We start from the raw sequence: 20,450 nt of genomic DNA on the forward strand, positions 1-20,450 counted from the left end.
ACTAGAAGCAAACTTTTTTTTGCTCAAGAAAATTTCACTTAATCCAAGATAAATTATTTTTTTTTGTTAATGTTTTTTTGAGTCAAGAAGCTTTTCATTCTGTGCAATAAAAAAAATTTTAATTTTAAGCCGACTTTGATGTTTATTTTTATTTAAATAAAAATATAAAAAATATTAGGCAATTTCTTAATGAATCAAAAAGAAAAAATTATGTTTTTTTTGTGACATCCTAGAATGCACCACGACAAACCTGATTGAATTGATTTCAATCGTGTCGGTTGTAAACTTCTTTTAAAAATAAAATAGACCATTTAGTTTTTTTTTGTGTTTATTTAACTCATAAATTACTGATTCGATTGATTCTAAAATTCAATTAGATAAAAGCACTGATTAACTTCTTTGACTGTCGTAAAGTGTTGGTTCAATTGATTGATTCGTTTAAGAGATATGGTTCTCTACAAATTACTTTTAGGTAAATTTTTTTAGCAATTCTGTATAGAATAGCTATGGTTTTAAATTTTATGACGAAACTTTAATAAAATTTCGCGTGATTCTTAACGAAAAGCTGCTGAGTTCACTTTCGAAAACTAAAAATACTTAAAACTTAATGTGAAATATTTTTAGTACCTACTTTTTCAATTTGAAAGTTACGAAATACCATTAACAGTACGAGTACGAAAGTTAACATGTGATAAATTTTCTGGACATTTTTTGAACTCACATATTCCAAAGAACGGTACCTCGCATGTGTGATCGATCAGTAATTAAATTTTTTTGGGAAGGCAAAACACATAAACTATACTTTCACCCATTAACTATTTTGAAAGTTTTAGACAACGATAATATGCCTCGAGCTCGATGAAACCAAACGGGATCATAAGAGTAGTTAATTGGTAAAGTTCACCAGCTCGAACAATTAGTTGAAGATAACTTGGGTGGTGGACATCTCAAAGAAAAAAGTTTATCGCTATAAATTAAATTTCTCGATGAATTAAAAGTACCTGATTGTCTCTTATTATCTTTAAAAACTTATTCGAAAAGACATTAATTAAAGATTTAATGTCTTCTATTTTTCTTAAACGAATATAAATAGAAATGAAAAAATTTAATTGAATCTCAATTTTTTTATTTTATTAAAACTTATTAAATCCAAGTATTTTTTTTTTAAATCCAGGTATATCACTATCATTTAAATATTTAATAAAGTTATAGATTATCAATTATTTAATAATAAATTAAATTGAATTTTTATAAAACGCCAATCTAAGGTTTAAGGATAGAAACATAATTTTTTAAATTTTATTTTTAGCATGCCTTTTAAAAATAAGTATTTTCAACTGAGACCGACTAAGTTCTTGAGCTTGTTCATTAACGCGCAATTAAATGAGCTCCCGAGATTCAGGGTTGAGATATTTCAGTGAAATGTAGAATGGCTTTAATTTATTTTGATCTTAGATATACTTTAAAACAAAAATCGGCTGTTGGTTTCTTCAGCACCAAAGTTGTAAAATAAAATATTTACCTTTTACACTAAACTCTCACGTTGATAATTCGTTTAAACAAAATTCTGCCAAAAAAAAATTTGTTTAAATAATCTCTGTTAATTTTATTTTTTGTTCTTTGTTTCAGGATGACACGAGAATCATGAAAGTTGGGGACAAAAAAAAGTGGATTCACGATCCGAGTAGTAAGTTATATTTGTTTTTGTATGAAACTTTAAATTGATTTAAGAAAATATAGTTTACCTATATTTATGGATCAACATAAACCAGTCAATATGATTCGGAAAAAATGCCATCGATATCAACTAAAGTAATGAACGGTCGTTCATTGAAGCGCAAAAAGATAGAAAGCGCACAAGTCAAGTCACGTATTTAATACATTTTATTTGAAAATTCTTATAGTTATATTCATACCATGTTATATCGATATTTATTCAATAGAGTCAATTTTTTTCTAAATTACTAATTTTTTTTTTGAATGCTACTCGAAGAAAGGCAATCATTTAATTTAACGAAAATTCAACAGAATAAAGATTGACCCGCGTTGAGAAAATCTAAAAAATTTTCTCTTTTTCAATTGACCTTTATTTTTATTAACCTTATAAAGCACGAATAATGTTACTGTACATATTTCATAGACCTTTAAAAGCTCTTCTACGACAAAATCACGACAAGTATTTCTGTGAAGAAATATTTATTCTCCAATATGTTTAACTTAATAATAAATGCAAAACTATACAAAATGCAGATTATGAAATTTTTCAAATTCCAGTGAGTGTATGAGCATCGTGAACAAATTATAAAAACAAAGTAATTCTTTTCTTATTAAATATTCTTATCAGAGTTTTTGATCTTCTAAACATCGATTATTCTTTATCTGAATTTTCAAAAAATATATAATTGTGTGTGTGGTTTTTTTTCGTTAATTTACTTTGTGCAAAATTTAGGCGTTGATTTTTAGACTGTTAGGCTTTTTAAAAAATCGCCGTCTTCCGCATATACTTACTTACCTTTGGCTTATACTACTATCTTTATGTACGTATATATGTACGATAAGCGGCTTAAAGTTGTAATGCTTTGGTTTGAGTTTGTATACCGAATTAAATTAGTGATTTCAAGATTTTTAGGTGGTATATACTTATGTAAGTCATGGCTTACCCTCTAAATTAAATAAATATGTATGCTTATATGTGTATTAGGGTGTGCCAAAATGTAACTTCCTTGATGGACCTTTTAAAATTAGCATTTGGAGTTCCACTTTTAACAGGAGTTGTATTTGGGCATTTCCTGAGATATTTTGGGGGGAGAGGATTTATTCGATTTTCATAGAATTTTTAACAGCAGATTTAATTGGATACTTCCGGCCAAATTTTGAATTTTCAGCGGAAATGCCCAAACTAAGCTTCTGCTAAAAATTCTATGAAAATGCCTAAACACAGCCCCTGTTAAAAGCGGAACTCAAAATTCCAATTTTAAGCGGTCCATCAAGGAAGTTACATTTTGGCACACCCTAATGTGTATACTTATTGCAAAAATTTTGTTTATTGAAATCTAATATTCTCCGAATATTGCACTGTGAAAAGATTCATAAAATCTAAGTCAGAAGGATATACAACAATGAGCAATCACAATGCGATCTTTGCCTATGACAAAAAATCACGAAACCTCGAAAGTGTGGCTTTATTGTAAAAAGTCATGTGTGATAAGTTCTACACTTATATGCAATGATTCGTACGGTGAATCAGAACAAGTAGGATAACTCCTTTTTCCCATTGTCCATTTGTCTGTTCACTATGTATTTTTAGAGGCATAAAGTGATTTTAAACTACAAATCTGGGGAAAATTTTATTTTATATTCGTTACGTAATGAAATGTATATCTTTATCCGCGATCAGGTGGGAGGGTTCGACTATCAAAGTAAATATACTCATCGTCTTTATATATATAGATTATAAAATGATTTTTTATGATGGATTTTTAATCTAATAGATTAGTACAAGGGGATTTTCACGTGATATAAACCTTCGTCTGATTTATGTCACGAAAATGTAATCATATAAAGTTATAAGCCGAACATCAATAAATTTTTTAAAACATTCTTATACATTTAAGCTAGTGATATCATTTAGTAACTTGTAATTCAAAGAATAATATACATAATACAAGCTAATATAAATTATTATCTTGTACAAAGGAGGCACCCAGGATTCTTGCTTTGTTGCACTTAATAATTTCCTTTTCAGAAAATTTCCTCAGAGTATATACATATCCATATATATATACATATATGAAGATGTCAAACCCCTTTAGTTTTGCATTTGAACTGTTCAATAGTTGTCGCAGTGTCTTGATCTGAGCTATATAGATCTGTGATCCCAATTGACGTCTCAAGCTGCTCTTGTCTCTCTGTTCCTCAACATTTCCTATTCACTCTTTTGTACACACCAGACATTAAATCCTCCTTCATTCAATTTGTGCTCCTCACGTATGTCATTCTCGTATCATTAGCATAGCTAAATCTATGATCTGAGGATTCCGTAACCACATTGAGGAGTATACACTTGACGATTTCACAATTAACATTTCATCCTTCCATTATTATCTTGTTTAATGATTGCATTCATCTTGTCAGATACATGTGCAGATATGGATATGTAAATAACGAGATACTTTTATTACTATAAATTCTAAGTAAAATTTGCATTATTCTGTTTTTACGTACAGGTGCCATGCACCTCTATAGAATGTATTATTGAAATTAACATATTTCATGTATTGTTTAATTATATTACAAGATATACTAAGTAAAAAATTTTTCGTCAAATTCAACACAAAAATTTGTGTTAATAACTGTTTAATTTCTCGCTAAAAAAATTGAACATTTTCAAAAGTTGGGAAGTTATTGGTTTTACCCCTTTTTTCAAAAATAAAGTTTCAAACGGATGTTGACGATTTGAGGTCCTAGGAAGCTTCCCTGACTACTCTCGCGAGATTGTCTGTGTGTGTGTTCCTTTAAACTTAGATTTCCTGTAACTTTGAACCGATTCGGACCAGTAGATTTTAAGAATTTTCAAAAAAAACTACGAAGAAATTTTTTTTCAAATATGGTTTTTTTGGAATAATTTTTAAACCGCGTTATCGATTAATTTAAAAAATTACTCAATTTTTAACTTTAAAAAATCACGTCGATCGCTGCCAATCCGGTTAAAATCGGTTAATTCGTTCGTAAGATATCGTTGTCTAAATAATTTGGAAAAAGTGAATTTTAAATTTCTCAAATATTTTCGGTTTGATCAATTTGTGTTGAATAGTTAATCATAAGATTTGAAAAACTGCGTTGAATGCTGCCAATCGCGTCAGAATCAGTTTATTCATTCAAAAGTAATTGCAGTTTGAAAATTTAAAGAATAGAGTTTTATGAAACTTTTATCAGACTTTTGAGCTCGAAGAGCTTAAAAACATAAAGCAGCTAACTCATGGAGTTTGGACGGCTCAAAATGACATATAAATTATATTTTTGACGTCGAAGATCTCAAAAATGTCATAAGTGTAATTATAAGCGATTAGGTATGGTATTAGCGAGAAGTTGCAGGGATGGCTTTTCGGGTCTATCGTTTTTTCTAATTTTTTTACACACATTTAGTGTTAATCCCATATAATCTTTTTGTAATGATAAAGTAACGCCGTTCTGTGATAAAAGTTATACGTTAATCTAACATTGAAAAAGTGCTGCTTTAGTATTGAAAAATGTTAAAATTTTTGTTATAAATCAACTCACTCAAATGTTAAATATTTTATTCTTATTACTTATTACTAAAATTTTGCTCATAAAATTAAATCTATACTAATTAATTTATTACATAATGAGAATAAAGACAGAATAAATATTCTACATTAAAATTTTTACATTTTACAAAATAACAAAAATTTTTTTTTCTACGTACTAGAGAATAAATAGCGAGAAATGAAGCTATCTATTAACGTAGTGTTAAAAAATAAATTGTTTATGATAGCATAAGGATGCTGACGTGTCTTGATCTCGGTTTCTCGAGTCTCATCGGCGCCCTGAAAATGGTGAAGGGAAAATTCACCCCTATTTCCATGGTAACCGCCATATTCAATGTGCTTGTTTCCCCAACGCTCTCTTCGATTTCGTAGACTATTACTTGTGGTTCTTAACCTTTAATGTGTTCTCTCATATTTTTATGTAAAGGTCTATACATCCATTCGTTAAATAGATATCCAATCGGATTACGCATTAAACCTCTGAAAGCTTAACCCGTTAAGCTGTTTCATGATTGATATGAAAACAGTTGGGACGATCAAGGATTTTACATTTAAAACACTCAATTCTTAGTCGAAATGTCAATTTAAATCTTTTAACCAAATTATTTTTCAATCCAATTATACAAATAAATCATTCAGTCAGCAACCTATTCTCAATTAAAACAATTGTATCTAAGGTCTCGCGTTCGAGTTCAAAATTAATTCTGTGTAAAACAGAAAGATAGTTTCACGGTATATACAGAGTATAGAGTGCATTTAAATAGAGACACACATACTAATACAAGAATCGATTTCTCACAAATCTTTTTGAGCTTAGTGAACAGAGTATCCTATAGTTCATTTTGCTTTAATTTGAGACTATGTAATTTTACATCCGAAATTCTTACCATTGCTCTTTTATCAGTTTATTTTTTATCGATGTAATTATAGGAGAAATTTATGTACCGAGAGATAGTAATTTAATTTGAGTGATATTCTTCTCGTTAATTAAAAAGAGCACCGAAAATAACCAGATACTAAAATTAGAGTTATCGACTATACTTTTGACTTATTCAGTGTGATTGAACAAGAAATATTCCAATATTGATGTTTGATTGTTCCATTCTGTGAAAATTTAAAACATGGATAAAAAACAAACTACTTTTAGTTATTGAATACATTAAAGTAAAATTAGCGATTCAAATGAAATATTATCAATGATTCTAGATGGTTTTAAATTGAAATTTAAATTTAGTTCTAGATATCAATAAAATAGAACGTAAATATTGAATAAATATATTTTAATATTTTAAACTATTACATCAAAATTTCAGTATTTCCCGTTGAAAAAATAACGTTACAAGTTGATAAATATTAAAAAATTTCTTTCTAAATCGTATATCTTACAGGAAATATCTATTTGTAACTTTAAAATTCTAGGTATACTTATACAAGAGTTTTCTTGAGTTTATGCAATAAAATTTGTCCTGACAAATTTTTCCATCTGTCTACATTGGATAATTCACACGTCCTGAACTTTGCACACTCTCAACTATACTATATTTTACCATTCGATTTTCTATTCTTTTCTTATGGCCAATTCGGAAGTTATCTTTTTTTCTTCTCAACTCTCCTTGCTCTTCCTTATATATTTAATTTTATTCTTACAGAAATTCATCTTTCTTTGTTCGTACATCAAATCTTTTATGCTCACAAAACTTTCTTTGACGGAAATTAATTTATTTTATAATTATAATTTTTCATTATGACTTAATGAAATGGTTGAGTATTTTTTTTCTTCAAATTAAAACTTTCAGAAAAACTTGAATATTTTTAAAACTTTACCTCATATCATGACATCATCAGTAAATTAAAATAAGAAAAATTTACGTACTAAAGTATCATTATCTTTATTTTGTAGTATTTTTTATGATCCGGGAATCTTTATTTTGATAAAAGTTTACTTTTGTTATTAACTGTACATTTTAACTTGAAATATGTATAGAACTTTACAGCATTTCTACTAACCAGCTTATGTTAAACCAATAATGTATTTCAATGTCATTAAGAACCTTGGCATCCGTTAAATAAAGAAAAACTAAACAAAACATATAATTGAGATTTTTACGTGATAGAGATTCATTAGATTTTTATTATTAAAATATTAAATATGTAACTATGTATTTTAATTTCAATTAAATTTTCAATTACATGAAACTTAATACAAATATTATATTCTAATTAATTGTTGCGAAAACTTGGTACTCTACTTAAACTTTTCACTACCTTCTATTGTTTCCAAAGTGCCAAAGTCAAATAAAAATAAGTTAACAATTTTTCAATTAGCTATAAAATTTTTTAATAATTACAAATTTTTTTTGTTCAATAATTCAATGAAAAATAATTCAATGAAAATTAACCAACTCACCGTTAATTGTTTGAAAGTTTATAATTAACTTCTAAATTATTAAATTAGAAAACATTTATTTTATTGAAGGCTAATTATTATTTTTTCTCAGTACTTACCTTCAAAGAGTTATGTTACTTCTTTATTTTATTACACGGAAAAAAGAAAACTCGAAAAATTACAGTATAAAATGTAAAATCGGTCCTGTCGTAATCAAAACTAGAAAAATTACAGTTTGAAATAACATTTTTCTAAATTCAATTTTTTAATTTAATATTCAGAGCTTTCAACGTAAATATTACATTCTACAATGTAATTCTTATAAAATCTGTAATAATTACATTTGAAACTGTAATTTTTTCAGTTTTCTTTTTTCCGTATCCCTATAGTTTATAGTCTCATGAATTTCGAAGATAACTTTAATTTTAATTTACAGGTGAATTATGCCGACCATTAAATTGCAAAAAAAAAGAACTGTGTCTTTTGGAAGATACATTTACTGCTGTCTGTGTTTCGAAGAAAGAACTCCATAAATCTGGGTAACTATCAATAAATTTTATTGACTTGAAACTTTTTGAAAATTATCTTTTATGTTTTTCTACCAATTTTTTAATCAAAATTGTTTTTAATAAGTTTGAAAATTAATTAAAGCACGACAATATACTATTTTCAAGTAATGAATATAAGAATAGTTTACATCGTAATTACATAGTAATTATTACAATAATTAATGAGTACTTATAAGCTTTAAATCTGGTCATGAACCGCGAAAATGTTGGTATAATTGTACCACATCGTAGAATCATCTCTGTAAGCCTCGAGAGCATTTAACTGGATTAATATATATCTTTCTCCAATTCAAATAGAGTTTAAATTATTTTACTAATTTTAATTTAAATAACTACTCTCTGTTTATTCAGCAATTCAATTGTATGCATTTTCTAGTGACATTGTAATTCCTAAATCTCGAGCTATGCAACAGAGAAGGATGCGAACAGATATTTCAGTAGACAGTGAAGATGACGACGCTTTCTTTGATTCTGAAGATGATGAAGATGAAGATCAGGATGAAACTAAGTAAGTACCATTGACAAATACAAAATAAAATTAAAAAAAAACTAATTTTAAATTGCGTTATTTGCTCACCTTCTTTTGTTTAAAAAAAAATAACGAATGAGTTAACCTAAAACTGTCTCAACCCAAGGCGACACGTAAAATGCAAGTGCTACATCTCGTTATCGACCCAAATGCACCTTTCTTTATATTGTGTTTTGAGTTTTTTCACAAGCTCCAAGTAGTATTTGAGAAACAAAGAACGGCTTGTTTTAGTTCGGCACAATTTTTTTCAAATTACTGAAAAGACAATTGTCGACATTTTCAATTTACCATTCACTAAAACAATCTCGAATAAACTTTCAAGATTGTTAAAAAAGATCTATTTTTATCAGCGTGCAATGCACACCTTGGACGCCAAAAAAACCTCGGATTTTTTTTTACTCCTAAAAAAATGTCACGACGTCATGCACTTATATTAAATTACTAAATTATAATCTATACTAATAAATGGAGAGCCGGTTTTTTTGTTCGGTTATACTGCAAAAATTACTGAACCGATCGGAATAATACTTACACACGAAGAAAATAAAACAGCAATGTTTATTGTTACGTACAAACATTACAAAAATATCAATTGACAGTAAAGAGTACTGTATGAGACACGACTGGTTAGTACTCAATACAGTATTAGCGCTCTCTAATACTGTTGCAAGTATTTTCATTTTATTTTTTTTATAAAACAATACTGAGTATATAATATGTACAAAATAGTAATCACTGCTGTTTTTTTTTCTCCGTGTACCACAAGATGCAGCATGTTACCTTAACGATTTTAGCCAATCTATAAATATTGACTTAGTACTTTTTACTGTTTGAAACTATAATTTGTAACAAGTGATAATCTGTTACAAAAAAGACACTTTTTTCAATATTGTAAATTATAAATTTAAACAACATTTTGTAGTGAGAATTTAATATTATTTTTAGTGAGAAATTACACAGTAAAAAATTTTGCGTCATTGCGTCAAAAAATTTTTATGTTAAATATTTAATACTTTTTTGTGTTGATTTAACAGAAAAAATGTTAAATTTACACATCAAAGTGTTAAATATTTCACACTAAGTTTTTTGACGCAATGACGCAAAATTTTTTACTGTGTATCCATTTTCGAGATTTTTGATTGATTAATTTCCTTTAATTTAGTTCAAACTCTTTCAATAGCGTTAAAAAAAGTATCTTACAAACAAAAATATATTTAAAACAATTCTTCGAGATATAAAAGTTAATAATTAAAGTTATCAGCTATTAAGGGGGATAGCCACTGTGACGCTGGAAAAAATAGGCAATTTTCGGGAATTTTTTTTACTAGGATAATAAAGGAATTTGGGGATCGGGTTTTTTTTGTTTTATAAAGTATATGTTGAGGATAATTCTCCTAAATTTTTATTCAAAAATATTTTGTTATCACAAAGTTATAAACATTTTTGTAGAGCACCAAAAAAATTTCCCCCTCCATTGCCGGTACTGTAACTCAAAAACGGATTATCTGAAACAAAAAAACCAAACGGCATTTTAATCTATAGGAATGTCGCTATCGTCGCACGTAGGGGATTTTGAAAATTTTGATTTGAGAAAAAATGGCGCCATATTGAAAATTTTTTCGTCTTTTTTCCTCATTTTTTTGGACTCAAACAGCCTTAAAAAATCTTAAAAATTAAAATTTTCAAAATCCCCTACGTGCGACGATAGCCACTAAGTAGACGAATACGGGGAAACAAAAAAATTGAGAATCGGTTCATATTTACGAAAGTTACAGTACCGGAAAGTTTGAAAAAAGTCGTTTTGAGAAAAACGCGAGTAAAGTTTTAAGAAGATTCTCGCAACTTTAAAATCTAGTCTTTCACAAAATATTCATACTCACATCAAACTATCAAGTCCTGGGCCATATGAGGGTTCTTCCTCCTTATCTTTAGTATTGACCTTGACTTTTTTTATTTTTTTACTGGCCGTTTCCATGCGGCTTTCAGCAGCTTTAACCCGAGTAGCGTCGCGCTCAGCGCAGTATGAGTAGAGTGTTGGTCCTACTTTAACATCGAGATTCTCTAATATCTTCAGAGTTGCTAGAGCCCCATCATTGAATGTAATTGTTGAAATATATAAAGCTATTTCAACAATAAGGGAATAAGAAGAATTTGTTTTTGGGGCGAGCTGCCACACTAATGCATTGAAGCTTTCATTATTATTTTGTGTAAACCCACCGACACATCGTTCCAATAACTCTGGATTCGATAGATCTTCATAAATCGGTATTAAAGCTTCCGCAATATCTGCAGGAAGTGGTGGTTTTTCAACTAATGAGTCCAAAGTATTTGTTGCCACAGCTTTTTGAAATTGACACCACGAATTTGCACCTTCAGGACAAAGAAAATGCTGCGGATCTTCGGGTGATGAAAACTTGTGATAAAATGTTTGCCAAATAGCATTATACATCTCATCAACATCATTAGAATGACGTCTGATTGCTAAACCATAATACTTTGTAAATTCATTAATTGCTTTGTCCGTTAATCGACCTTTCCCACCTAAACTTTTCTGTGTATTTTCTTCTTTTCCTGTTTTTGTCTTCTTGTTAGTTCGTTGCTTCTTCAAAGCCCTTAGTCGACTGCCCATTCGTTTTTGCACGTGATTAATACATTCCTTTTTTTTATCTTCACCATGTCCCCATACGGTTTAGCATCACAAATATTTTTATACGTTTTAGTGTCACCATCACCTATATAGTTTACATACTTAACGTTATGTAATAACTCTGATCGCATAAACATCTCTTTTATTCCATCTACCTCCATTTGTCCAGAAGAATTTTCATGGTTTATTGGACAGTCTAGAGCATGGTCTTGCATAAATTGATCGTATTCAGCTGTTCCTTTTTTGAGCTCATTAGCGCACACATCTTACAATAACTGGATTTCATACTTACATCTACGATTTTGCCAGTGAAGTAACCAATTAGAGAAGATATACCAAATGAAGATTTAAACCCTCTTTTCTTCCAACTACCGTCACCGGAGACAGAAATTCCAGGAATGTCATTGGATTTTAAATGCTTGCAGGTTTCTTGGATTTCTTCTTTAGCAGCTTTTTTCAACACTAAATCACAACAGTTTCTAGCTGCATTTCTGATTTGTGTGACCAGACGATCGTAAAAGCTATGGAACATTGGTCGTGGTAAATCCATGAAAGCACAAAATCTTTCAGCTCCAGATAACCCAATACCAATTATCCGCATTGCAAAGATGAAACGGCGATTAATTTCATACGCATTCTTGATGAGTGGACATGAATTTATCAAAACTGGATCACATTTTTGCAATTCACAACTAGTTTAAAACCTAATCCTCGAATACTTGTCTCAGTAAAGTTTACATCACCACCACACTTTTTACACGATACACAGCCACTTAGTAAATTAAATATCGAAAAAAATTTATAATTTTGTAGCTAATACTCGAATCAATTGTACAATCAGATTTTTGTGATAATTTCCTCTTGGAAGCACTATCACGTCGTTGAGAGCCAGTATTTTTTTCAGTTTCATATCTGTTGAGCGGTCGATTAAATTTTTCCTGTCGTTTGGCAGTTTTCTTTCGTTTTTAATAACTTTACTTTGTTTACGATCCATTATTTAACAAATTTTTTTGTTAAATAAACAAAAAAAAAAAAAAGATCAGAAGATTTAAAAAAATAAGTAAGTAAACAATAACGAGTACACTAAGAAACTCAATAAATTAAAGAACGAGTGTGTATTCATACAAAACAACTAAACTATGAGGTACAGTATCTCAACAATAAGAAAAAATATACGTTAAAAGTCAAATAATTGTAACGGTTGACAATCGTGAGGGAAAACAATCGCCAACCCGTACGAATCAAAGACGGAGCGAGCAGGCGACGTTTTCGTCGAAGCGCCGCGCGTAAAACGGTCAATCGACGCGCTCTTATAAAAATGACTATAACTCGAAAACTATTCGGAATTTTTCTATAAAATTTGAAATACATAATTTTGAATATATAAACTTCAGTTTAATGAAAAAAAAAAAAAAATTTTTTTTCCGAAATTTTACAGTGGCTATCCCCCTTAAAAAATAAATGAATAAAAATCCTTATTAAAAAATAATATCTCATACACTTTACACGCCTCTAGCGTGAACGCCAGGGAGTTTTTAGCTATTTTACTTTGCTAAATTAATACGAATTTACTTAGTATAATTAATATCCTTGAATTAGGTTAAGCCTTTTATACCTTCTAGTAAAGGAGCATAAAAAGACAGATAAAAAATTTAAGACAGCCTGTAATGTTGTGTATATACTACTATACATATTACATAGTAAATACGCACAAGTAAAAAGATTACTTTAGAGGCAGTAAAATGTCATGGTTTTATCCCGGCTGTGACCACAATTTTTAAAGAAACGAAACGAAAGGAGTAAGAATAACGGTTACAGGCGCGTGAGTATATAGTAAGCTTACTCGGCAATAAAAGAGGCGACTACCCTCCTACATTATAAAAGCGAAAGAACAGTAGTAGTAGGACAGGTAAACTATACTGGCGCATGTATGACTAAAAGATAGAAGAAACTTATTCTTCTACTTCTTCTTCATCTCATCTTACTTTACTTTTTTATGAATCTCTTGCTTGGTCTCTTTGTTCGCTCTATTGTTGAACAGACTCAAGAAAGCTGTTTACCCAAAATGTAAAGATGCATTGATGTAGTACTTACGATTCTTAATTTAAACTACTTACGATTTTCTTTGTCATTATTTAAGTAATTTTAAAATTTTTTATTTCTTTTTAAAACTTCAATTAATTAAATAGTTTTGTTCATTTAAAAAAATTATATTTTTCTTTGACTTTGAATTGCTAACAATTTGTAGCTAATTTTAGTTTTCTGGAAAGACATTAGATACATTTTTTTTCATTATAATTCATCACACAAATAAATTAGATGCTAAAATAAATATAAAAGTAAACACAAATGTTTCTTTTGCTGCAATCCTTGACTTTTTTTTTATTTAAATATTTTGCGAAATGATTTATATGATAATGATATTTTAAGTACTCGTTGTTATTCTTTAGATCTTCATTTTTCTATGCACTTATATAATATTTAAAAATTTTCTTTGATAAGTATCTGTGGTAGAAAAAAGTTTTTTCTCTTTTGAATAAATAACAATTTTTGGAATACCGTTCTATCATTTTTTAATTGGGTTGTTTCTGTTTTGTACAAGTGAACGAGCATTGTTGTCATAGTTTTTTTTCCTATATCAAAAATCAGAATACATATTTTTTAAAAGAAAAACATAATTGAAAAACATGAAATTTTTATATGAATGCTGTTGGAAATATAACATATTAGTATTTCACATTCATGGAATTCTATCAACTCGGGCGAATCAAAATGTTTTAGTCATTGAAATCCTATACATGTCTTTATGAATAGTCGAATACATAAAGCATAAATATTAGTCTTGCAGAGAAAAATTCGTATTAAAAACATTCATATTGTAAATATTTTTTATTCTGAAAATAAAGATTAATGAAACAAAAAATAGAATTTTGTTAGTTTTTTTTTTATAATGGTAAATTTTACATTTTCCTTGAGATGTATTGATATATTACTAAAGTACATGAGTTTATAAAAATCTATAAAAAAAAAATGAAAACATTTCAGAATTGGAAATCTTAAAAATACAAATATGGCCAATAAATTTTTCAATTTAATTCCACTTAACAGCAAAAAAGTTCAGTTTAAAAATTTAAATTACCAAATATCGGAATAAAAAAATCATTTGAGTCATCGAATTTATACAACTTGAATTATTTTTGTAGATGCAATTCATCTTGTAAAAATCATATTTTATATGATTATTCAGTGAAGTACAGTGAACTTCTAAAGAAGTTCTTTGTATTTTCTCTCACGTTTCAATTCTTCCGTCACTTGCTTACAGAAAATAAAAAAAGATAAAACTCCATAACTTCTTTGAGTGTATACAATAATAAATATAAACTAAAAAATTCAATATAAATAAGAAAATATTACTAACTCGATATAAAACTTTATACTGACAAATTTACAATTTTCTTTGGAGTAATTTTGACAACAATAAAATTTTATAGAAATTAAAATTTGATTTTAAATAAAAGATTGAAATCTGCGGTGAATTAATTAAATAAATGAGAAGTAAAACTGCAGTGAATTACATGAAAATTAAATTATTATGAGTATGAATAATTTATTTTTTTCATAAATTTGGAATACTAGTAGTCCTCTCCGGCTTCGCACGAGTATTCAACATAAATTTTAAAATTAATTATAATATAATCTAGCCTATGTCACCCGGGAATAGTGTAGCTTTCCAACAGTGAAATAATTTTTCAAATCGGTTTAGTAGTTTCGGAGCCTATTCAATCCAAACAAACAAACAATCAAATCTTTCCTCTTTATAATATTACTATAAATAACAACATATTTCGACAATTTTGACAAATTTATCGTTATTGTTAAAAATTATTGTGCCTTATTCAATTTATTTTATAGCTATAATATATTTTATTTGTAGTGAAAAATGTTTCTATTTGATTAGTAAAGAAAATACATTGGCTAATTTTATTACTCTCAATTTCATAAATCATATTATTTAATATATCTCAGAAATTTTTGAAACAGCTCGATAGTAGAGTAGATTTTAGCATCGGAAGTAAAGAGCTTTTACAAGATGGCAGTTTACAAATACATTTATTTTTATCACATCACAGTTCTATCAAGTTATAATAATTATTAGATTTATTAGAAATTTTTCAAAGGGTGTACGGCGAAAAAAACATAAGAATTTTTCCTATTTTTGCATAGGAAAAATTCCTATGTTGACATAAGAATTCTTCCAATGTTAACATAGGAATTTTTTCTTTATTAACATAATAGAAATGTCCATGTGGCATAGGAAAAATTCATTTATGACATGAAAAAAAAATTTTTTTTTTAATTGAAAAAAAATAGAAGTCGAAAAACTATCATTCTGAAATTTTCAGTATATTTATAGAAGATGTCAAAGTTTCATGTGAAAGAAAGAAAAAAGAAATTAAAAATGTTTATCATCAAGAAATTCGGAGTTTTTTCAGAAAATCTAAAAAATAACGATGAAGATAGGTTTGAATAATTTTTTTCTATTTTTTTTCCAAAAAGAACATTTAATAAAAAAAATTTTGAAAAAAAAAAACGTCCCGATAAATCAATTTTTGAAAAAGTTATGGCAATTTAAGCCACACCGTCCATAATCTGCTGAATTTTTAATTGTTTCGAAATGTAAAGCAAAATTAAAAAAAAATTTCCTCGAATTTTTTTTATCACAAACCGACTGTATATCACTGTTTTACTTTCAAATTATCTAAAATTGCTCGAATGAGAAAATTGTAATGTAAATTTGTAATTATTAAACTAAGTTCCCTGTTTAAAAATAATGATTGAAAAGAATTAAAAATGATGAAATTCGAATTATTTTCAATAATTTCAATTCTTTTGTTTATAAATACAGATATACAATTCGCATGGACTGATCGCTTCTCAATTCTTTTCAATCAGTATTTTTAACCAGGGTTACATAAATTTTAGTGAGAAATAAATTTTTCCTATGTCACATGGATATTTCTATCATGTTAATAAAGAAAAAATTCCCATGTTAACATTGGAAAAATTTCTAAGTCAACATAGGAATTTTTTCTATGCAAAAATAGGAAAAACCCCTATGTTTTTTTCGCCGTGTGTATTAATTGAGATAATTACAGAAAAAATAAAATAAAAAAACTTTTTTTCTCTTTTCATATGTATCAAATCATAATTAAGCTCTACTAAGTGAAAAAAATTTATTGTTTTAGCTTAACGTTGTTTTTCCACTCAACAGCTAATGAAAAATCTAAAAAAATGATTTTTATTATAATAATATACAAGTAATTTTATAAAATGTCATTACTTAGTACTTTAACCATAAATGTCATTTATTTATTATTATTCTGAATTCATAATAATTTAAAAATAAACTAGTTATTCGTTCATTAATTTATCTCAAAATAAACGGAAATAATGAAATAATCCTTTCAGTTGCCTTCTTAATAATAATTACGTAGAAGCTACGTCTCGAGAATCAATTATATTATTATATTAAAATAATTACCCATTTTCAGATGTCAAGAGTGCCCAGTAGTGAAACCAAACTTCCTCTGTGGAATTGACAACCGCACATACAGTTCCCCTTGTCGTCTCGAGTACCACAACTGTATTCATCACACTTCAGTCCACATCGCGTGCAAAGGATTCTGCCCATGCAAAGGTAACGAACGTGCTACTCCGTAAATAGATATGTCACTTCGTCTTCTATTATTTTATCAGTAACTGCGAAATTAATTTTTCATACGATGAAAATTTTATTAAAACTTTTTAAATATTATAAATTATGAAATCCGCAAAAACATAATAATAATAATAATAAAAAAAATTAATCAAATAAACATAAGTTACATTTAAATAATATTGAATAAAATTTAAAAGAGAAATGTTGTACGAATAAAAATTTTATTGAATTTTATACAAATGACAATGGCATGTGTACATAAGTTATATAACACACTGGTCGAATAATCGATTCCAAATATATACGGGAAATTTTTTATTATTAAAAAGCATTTAAATTTTGCGAGCATCCACGCATGAATGTTCATACTACCATCCGGTGACACAACAATTTCTGCTGGGAGTTATCACACTAATTGAATTTGCTCCGATGAAACAAATGTTCACGCAGAATTGTTCCATCGCTGATCATGTCCATACGCAATTTGTATCTTTTAGCATTTTAGTTTTTCAAATATTATTCACTAAATTTATTTTACTCTACAAATAACAAAGTTTACTACATTTAATTCAAATAAAATTATTATTTTTATTGCAGGAGGATCAGATCTTAAAGTACACACTAAAAAAATTCCCCCTACTAAACTTCAAAAGAATATTTTAGGAAAAACTGGTCGGAATCGCGATATTACCCTTACTCCACGAGATTTCAACTATGACAATCATCATTATCAATATCTCAAGTATAGCAAACGTCCAAAGGTATTATAATATAAATATTTTTAAAAGTAATACATAAATTTTTCTGTCTCAATAATAATTAAGGAAGCAGATAGATAGATAGATGAGGAGTTGAGTTTCAAAAGGGTATCTTTTCATTTTTAATTAATCGAGACAAAAAACTGATTATCTTCAATGATAAATATTTTTATTGAACTTTTTTAATTTAGCTACAAAGTGCTATCGGTTATGAAGCTACAATTCGATTTTCAGTCCGAAATTTTTATAATTCTTGAAATAAATAATATTAAAAAGTTCCAAAAACTGCTCTTTTAAAATATAAAAAGATACTTTTTTGAAAATCAGCTCCTCAGATAGATTCACTTCATTTATGCCAAAGCCTAATAGCCAGATGGCAATTTTCAAGTACAAAAAACATAAGAAAAAATTTCAGAGTACAATTTTTCAAAATTTTAAAATTATAATGGAGTAATATGTCTTACAATGAAAGACAGCATAGTAAATTTACAATGTAGATGAAATGATAATAGAGATAAACAATTATAGTATCTTAGAAAATAATTAATTAAAACTAAAAATACAAGACCTACTATTTTACAAAAATAGTTTAAATTAACGCGACTTAACTAAAAATGTCTACAAAATCTCATTAAATGTCCAAATTAAACAAGTAATTATTCTACTTTTTAGGCTAAAAACTTACAAAATTTTTCAGTGCATTTTTTATCAGAGACTGGTTTTATACTTTGTTAAGAGCCAGTCCCTATGATTGCAGCTTTTCATTTCTCTTCTAAACAAAGAAGACTTTCGAAAAAGACGCTCGGCTACGTAAAAGATTTTTTAATTATCTATTTTATATCAGAGTGTTTTTTTTTTTTGAAATCCTCATTTGTTTAAAAGAAAAACATAAAACTGCAATTAGCTTTAGCATCACGAGTGCAGCAAGGATAGTACCGTTTTAATGGGATCGGCTGTTAAGTGTAAAAATATTTTATTAAACAGCTTAAACTTTAGAAGTTATCTAAAAATGATTAAAATACTTCCAATAGCGAAAAAATAGTTTTACCAATCCTGAATTTTTACGATGAAGGCAACTGTTTGGCAGAATAAGAGACTCAAGCTATATCTTGAGGTATTTACTAAAGCTTTAAATCCAGCCAAACGTAGAGATGTTCGGTTTGATAGTTCAAACATTGTCCGTTGTCTTTTATAGAGATATAAACCGATTTACCACCAATAATCCTGGTTATACTAATTCTTTAATTTTAGTAGGTAGCTTTGATAGACAAAATAAATAACTTGAGCTTCATTAAAACCATAAAGTGTGTTTTCATATAAATCAAATATAACAATTTGACATTTAAAATATTAATAAAAACTTTCGACAAAGTCTTAATTATAATCTGAACAAAATTTCTATGGAACCCTGCAAAAATTCAATTGTTTATCATAAATCGGTTCTTATCATGGCCACACCCTAGTGAACTCAAATAATCCTTACTGCTACTGTAAGCTACATACTTTCAATTCGTCTGGATTTATTTGGTAAAAAAAGATATAATCTTATAACTTATAACTTTCCAATCTAAATTCAAACAAATTACCATTTCTAATCTTTTTCACTTTTGATACTCAAATTCAGTCGTGCAAATTATAATACAGAGCAACTTTTACTATTTAATCCTATTCATTTATTACGAATATCGTTATTATAAAAAATATCAAAATACTTATTTTTTATTAAGGTTTTTTTATTTTGTAATATAATAAGTCATTTCAGTTCAATTTATACTTTATTTTACTCTAATGCAGCTAAAAGATATCCGTAAGAATAACAAAGAAGAGATTTATCCCGAAATACCAAGCAAAGCTAAATTTATAAATTAAAAAAAAAAATTGAACTTCTCTGCAGCATTAAGGCTAGGCCGTAGTAAATGCATTTTGTGAAATTTTATTTTTCTAATTACTTTTTGAAAAAAATTTTTAATTAATAATAATAAAGCTTCCGCAATAGCTAATCATATTTTTGTAGCGTTCTAGCAAATTTTAAAGTTGAGCTCCAGATTTAAGAGATTATTTAAATTAATTTAAATAAAACCTCGATCATTCCGTTAAAAGAATTCTTTTACGGAGTAACGAGAGGAAAAGGAAATTCTGCGAACGCCATCGCGATTCGAATTCAAAATTCATGAAGCTGCATGAGACTCGGATCTCGATGGTGTTCACCAGGGTAACCTGAGATGCGGCGTTGCTACATTTAATTGTTAAAATCTATTGTACTGGATGAAAATCCAAGCCAGCCTACCCTGGGCAACCAGGCGACAACCATCTTCGGCTCTGGACGTAAATCCGGTGTCCGAATTACTGAACCTTTTTAATATATTTAATTTTCATACAAATTGAGTGTTTTATTTTGATGGTTAATTCCTTAATAATTATTTTAAAAATTTATAATAGAATACCAAAAGAGCAGGGTGCGCCTGGAATCGATACACAGAAAAAAAAAATTTCTTCGAACCAAGAAATTGTAAGGAAGACCGAAGTTATTTTGGAGCAAGAAGAAATTTTCTTG

The 20,450-nt window shown here is 28.0% G+C and overlaps 2 protein-coding genes across 3 annotated transcripts in view; one reads left to right on the plus strand and one right to left on the minus strand.

Annotated features, from left to right (window-relative positions):
• Cow (Proteoglycan Cow) overlaps positions 1–20,450 on the plus strand; it is a 49,292-nt gene that overhangs the window by 22,759 nt on the left and 6,083 nt on the right. For both annotated transcript variants that reach the window (XM_074247891.1, XM_074247890.1), the window contains exons 2-6: positions 1,630–1,687; positions 8,111–8,213; positions 8,620–8,751; positions 16,972–17,117; positions 17,736–17,899. In XM_074247891.1, coding sequence (XP_074103992.1) covers positions 1,630–1,687; positions 8,111–8,213; positions 8,620–8,751; positions 16,972–17,117; positions 17,736–17,899 — 603 coding nt within the window. The remainder of the gene's footprint in view (positions 1–1,629; positions 1,688–8,110; positions 8,214–8,619; positions 8,752–16,971; positions 17,118–17,735; positions 17,900–20,450) is intronic.
• On the minus strand, positions 10,152–11,416 carry LOC141530659 (uncharacterized). The gene is made up of 2 exons (XM_074247893.1): positions 10,653–11,416; positions 10,152–10,277 (listed from the first exon to the last, which is right to left on the minus strand). The coding sequence occupies exons 1-2, from the start codon at positions 11,399–11,401 to the stop codon at positions 10,274–10,276; spliced, it is 753 nt and encodes a 250-aa protein (XP_074103994.1). The 5' UTR covers positions 11,402–11,416; the 3' UTR covers positions 10,152–10,273.

Source organism: Cotesia typhae, unplaced genomic scaffold (genome assembly GCF_013202065.1).
Source record: "Cotesia typhae breed Kobodo isofemale line unplaced genomic scaffold, CoteBio_Ctyphae contig_5, whole genome shotgun sequence".
Classification (NCBI taxonomy): domain Eukaryota; kingdom Metazoa; phylum Arthropoda; class Insecta; order Hymenoptera; family Braconidae; genus Cotesia; species Cotesia typhae.

Bases quoted from the DNA above. Each gene is read 5' to 3' on its own strand.
- LOC141530659 (XM_074247893.1), bottom strand. From the start codon at position 11,401: ATGGGCAGTCGACTAAGGGCTTTGAAGAAGCAACGAACTAACAAGAAG.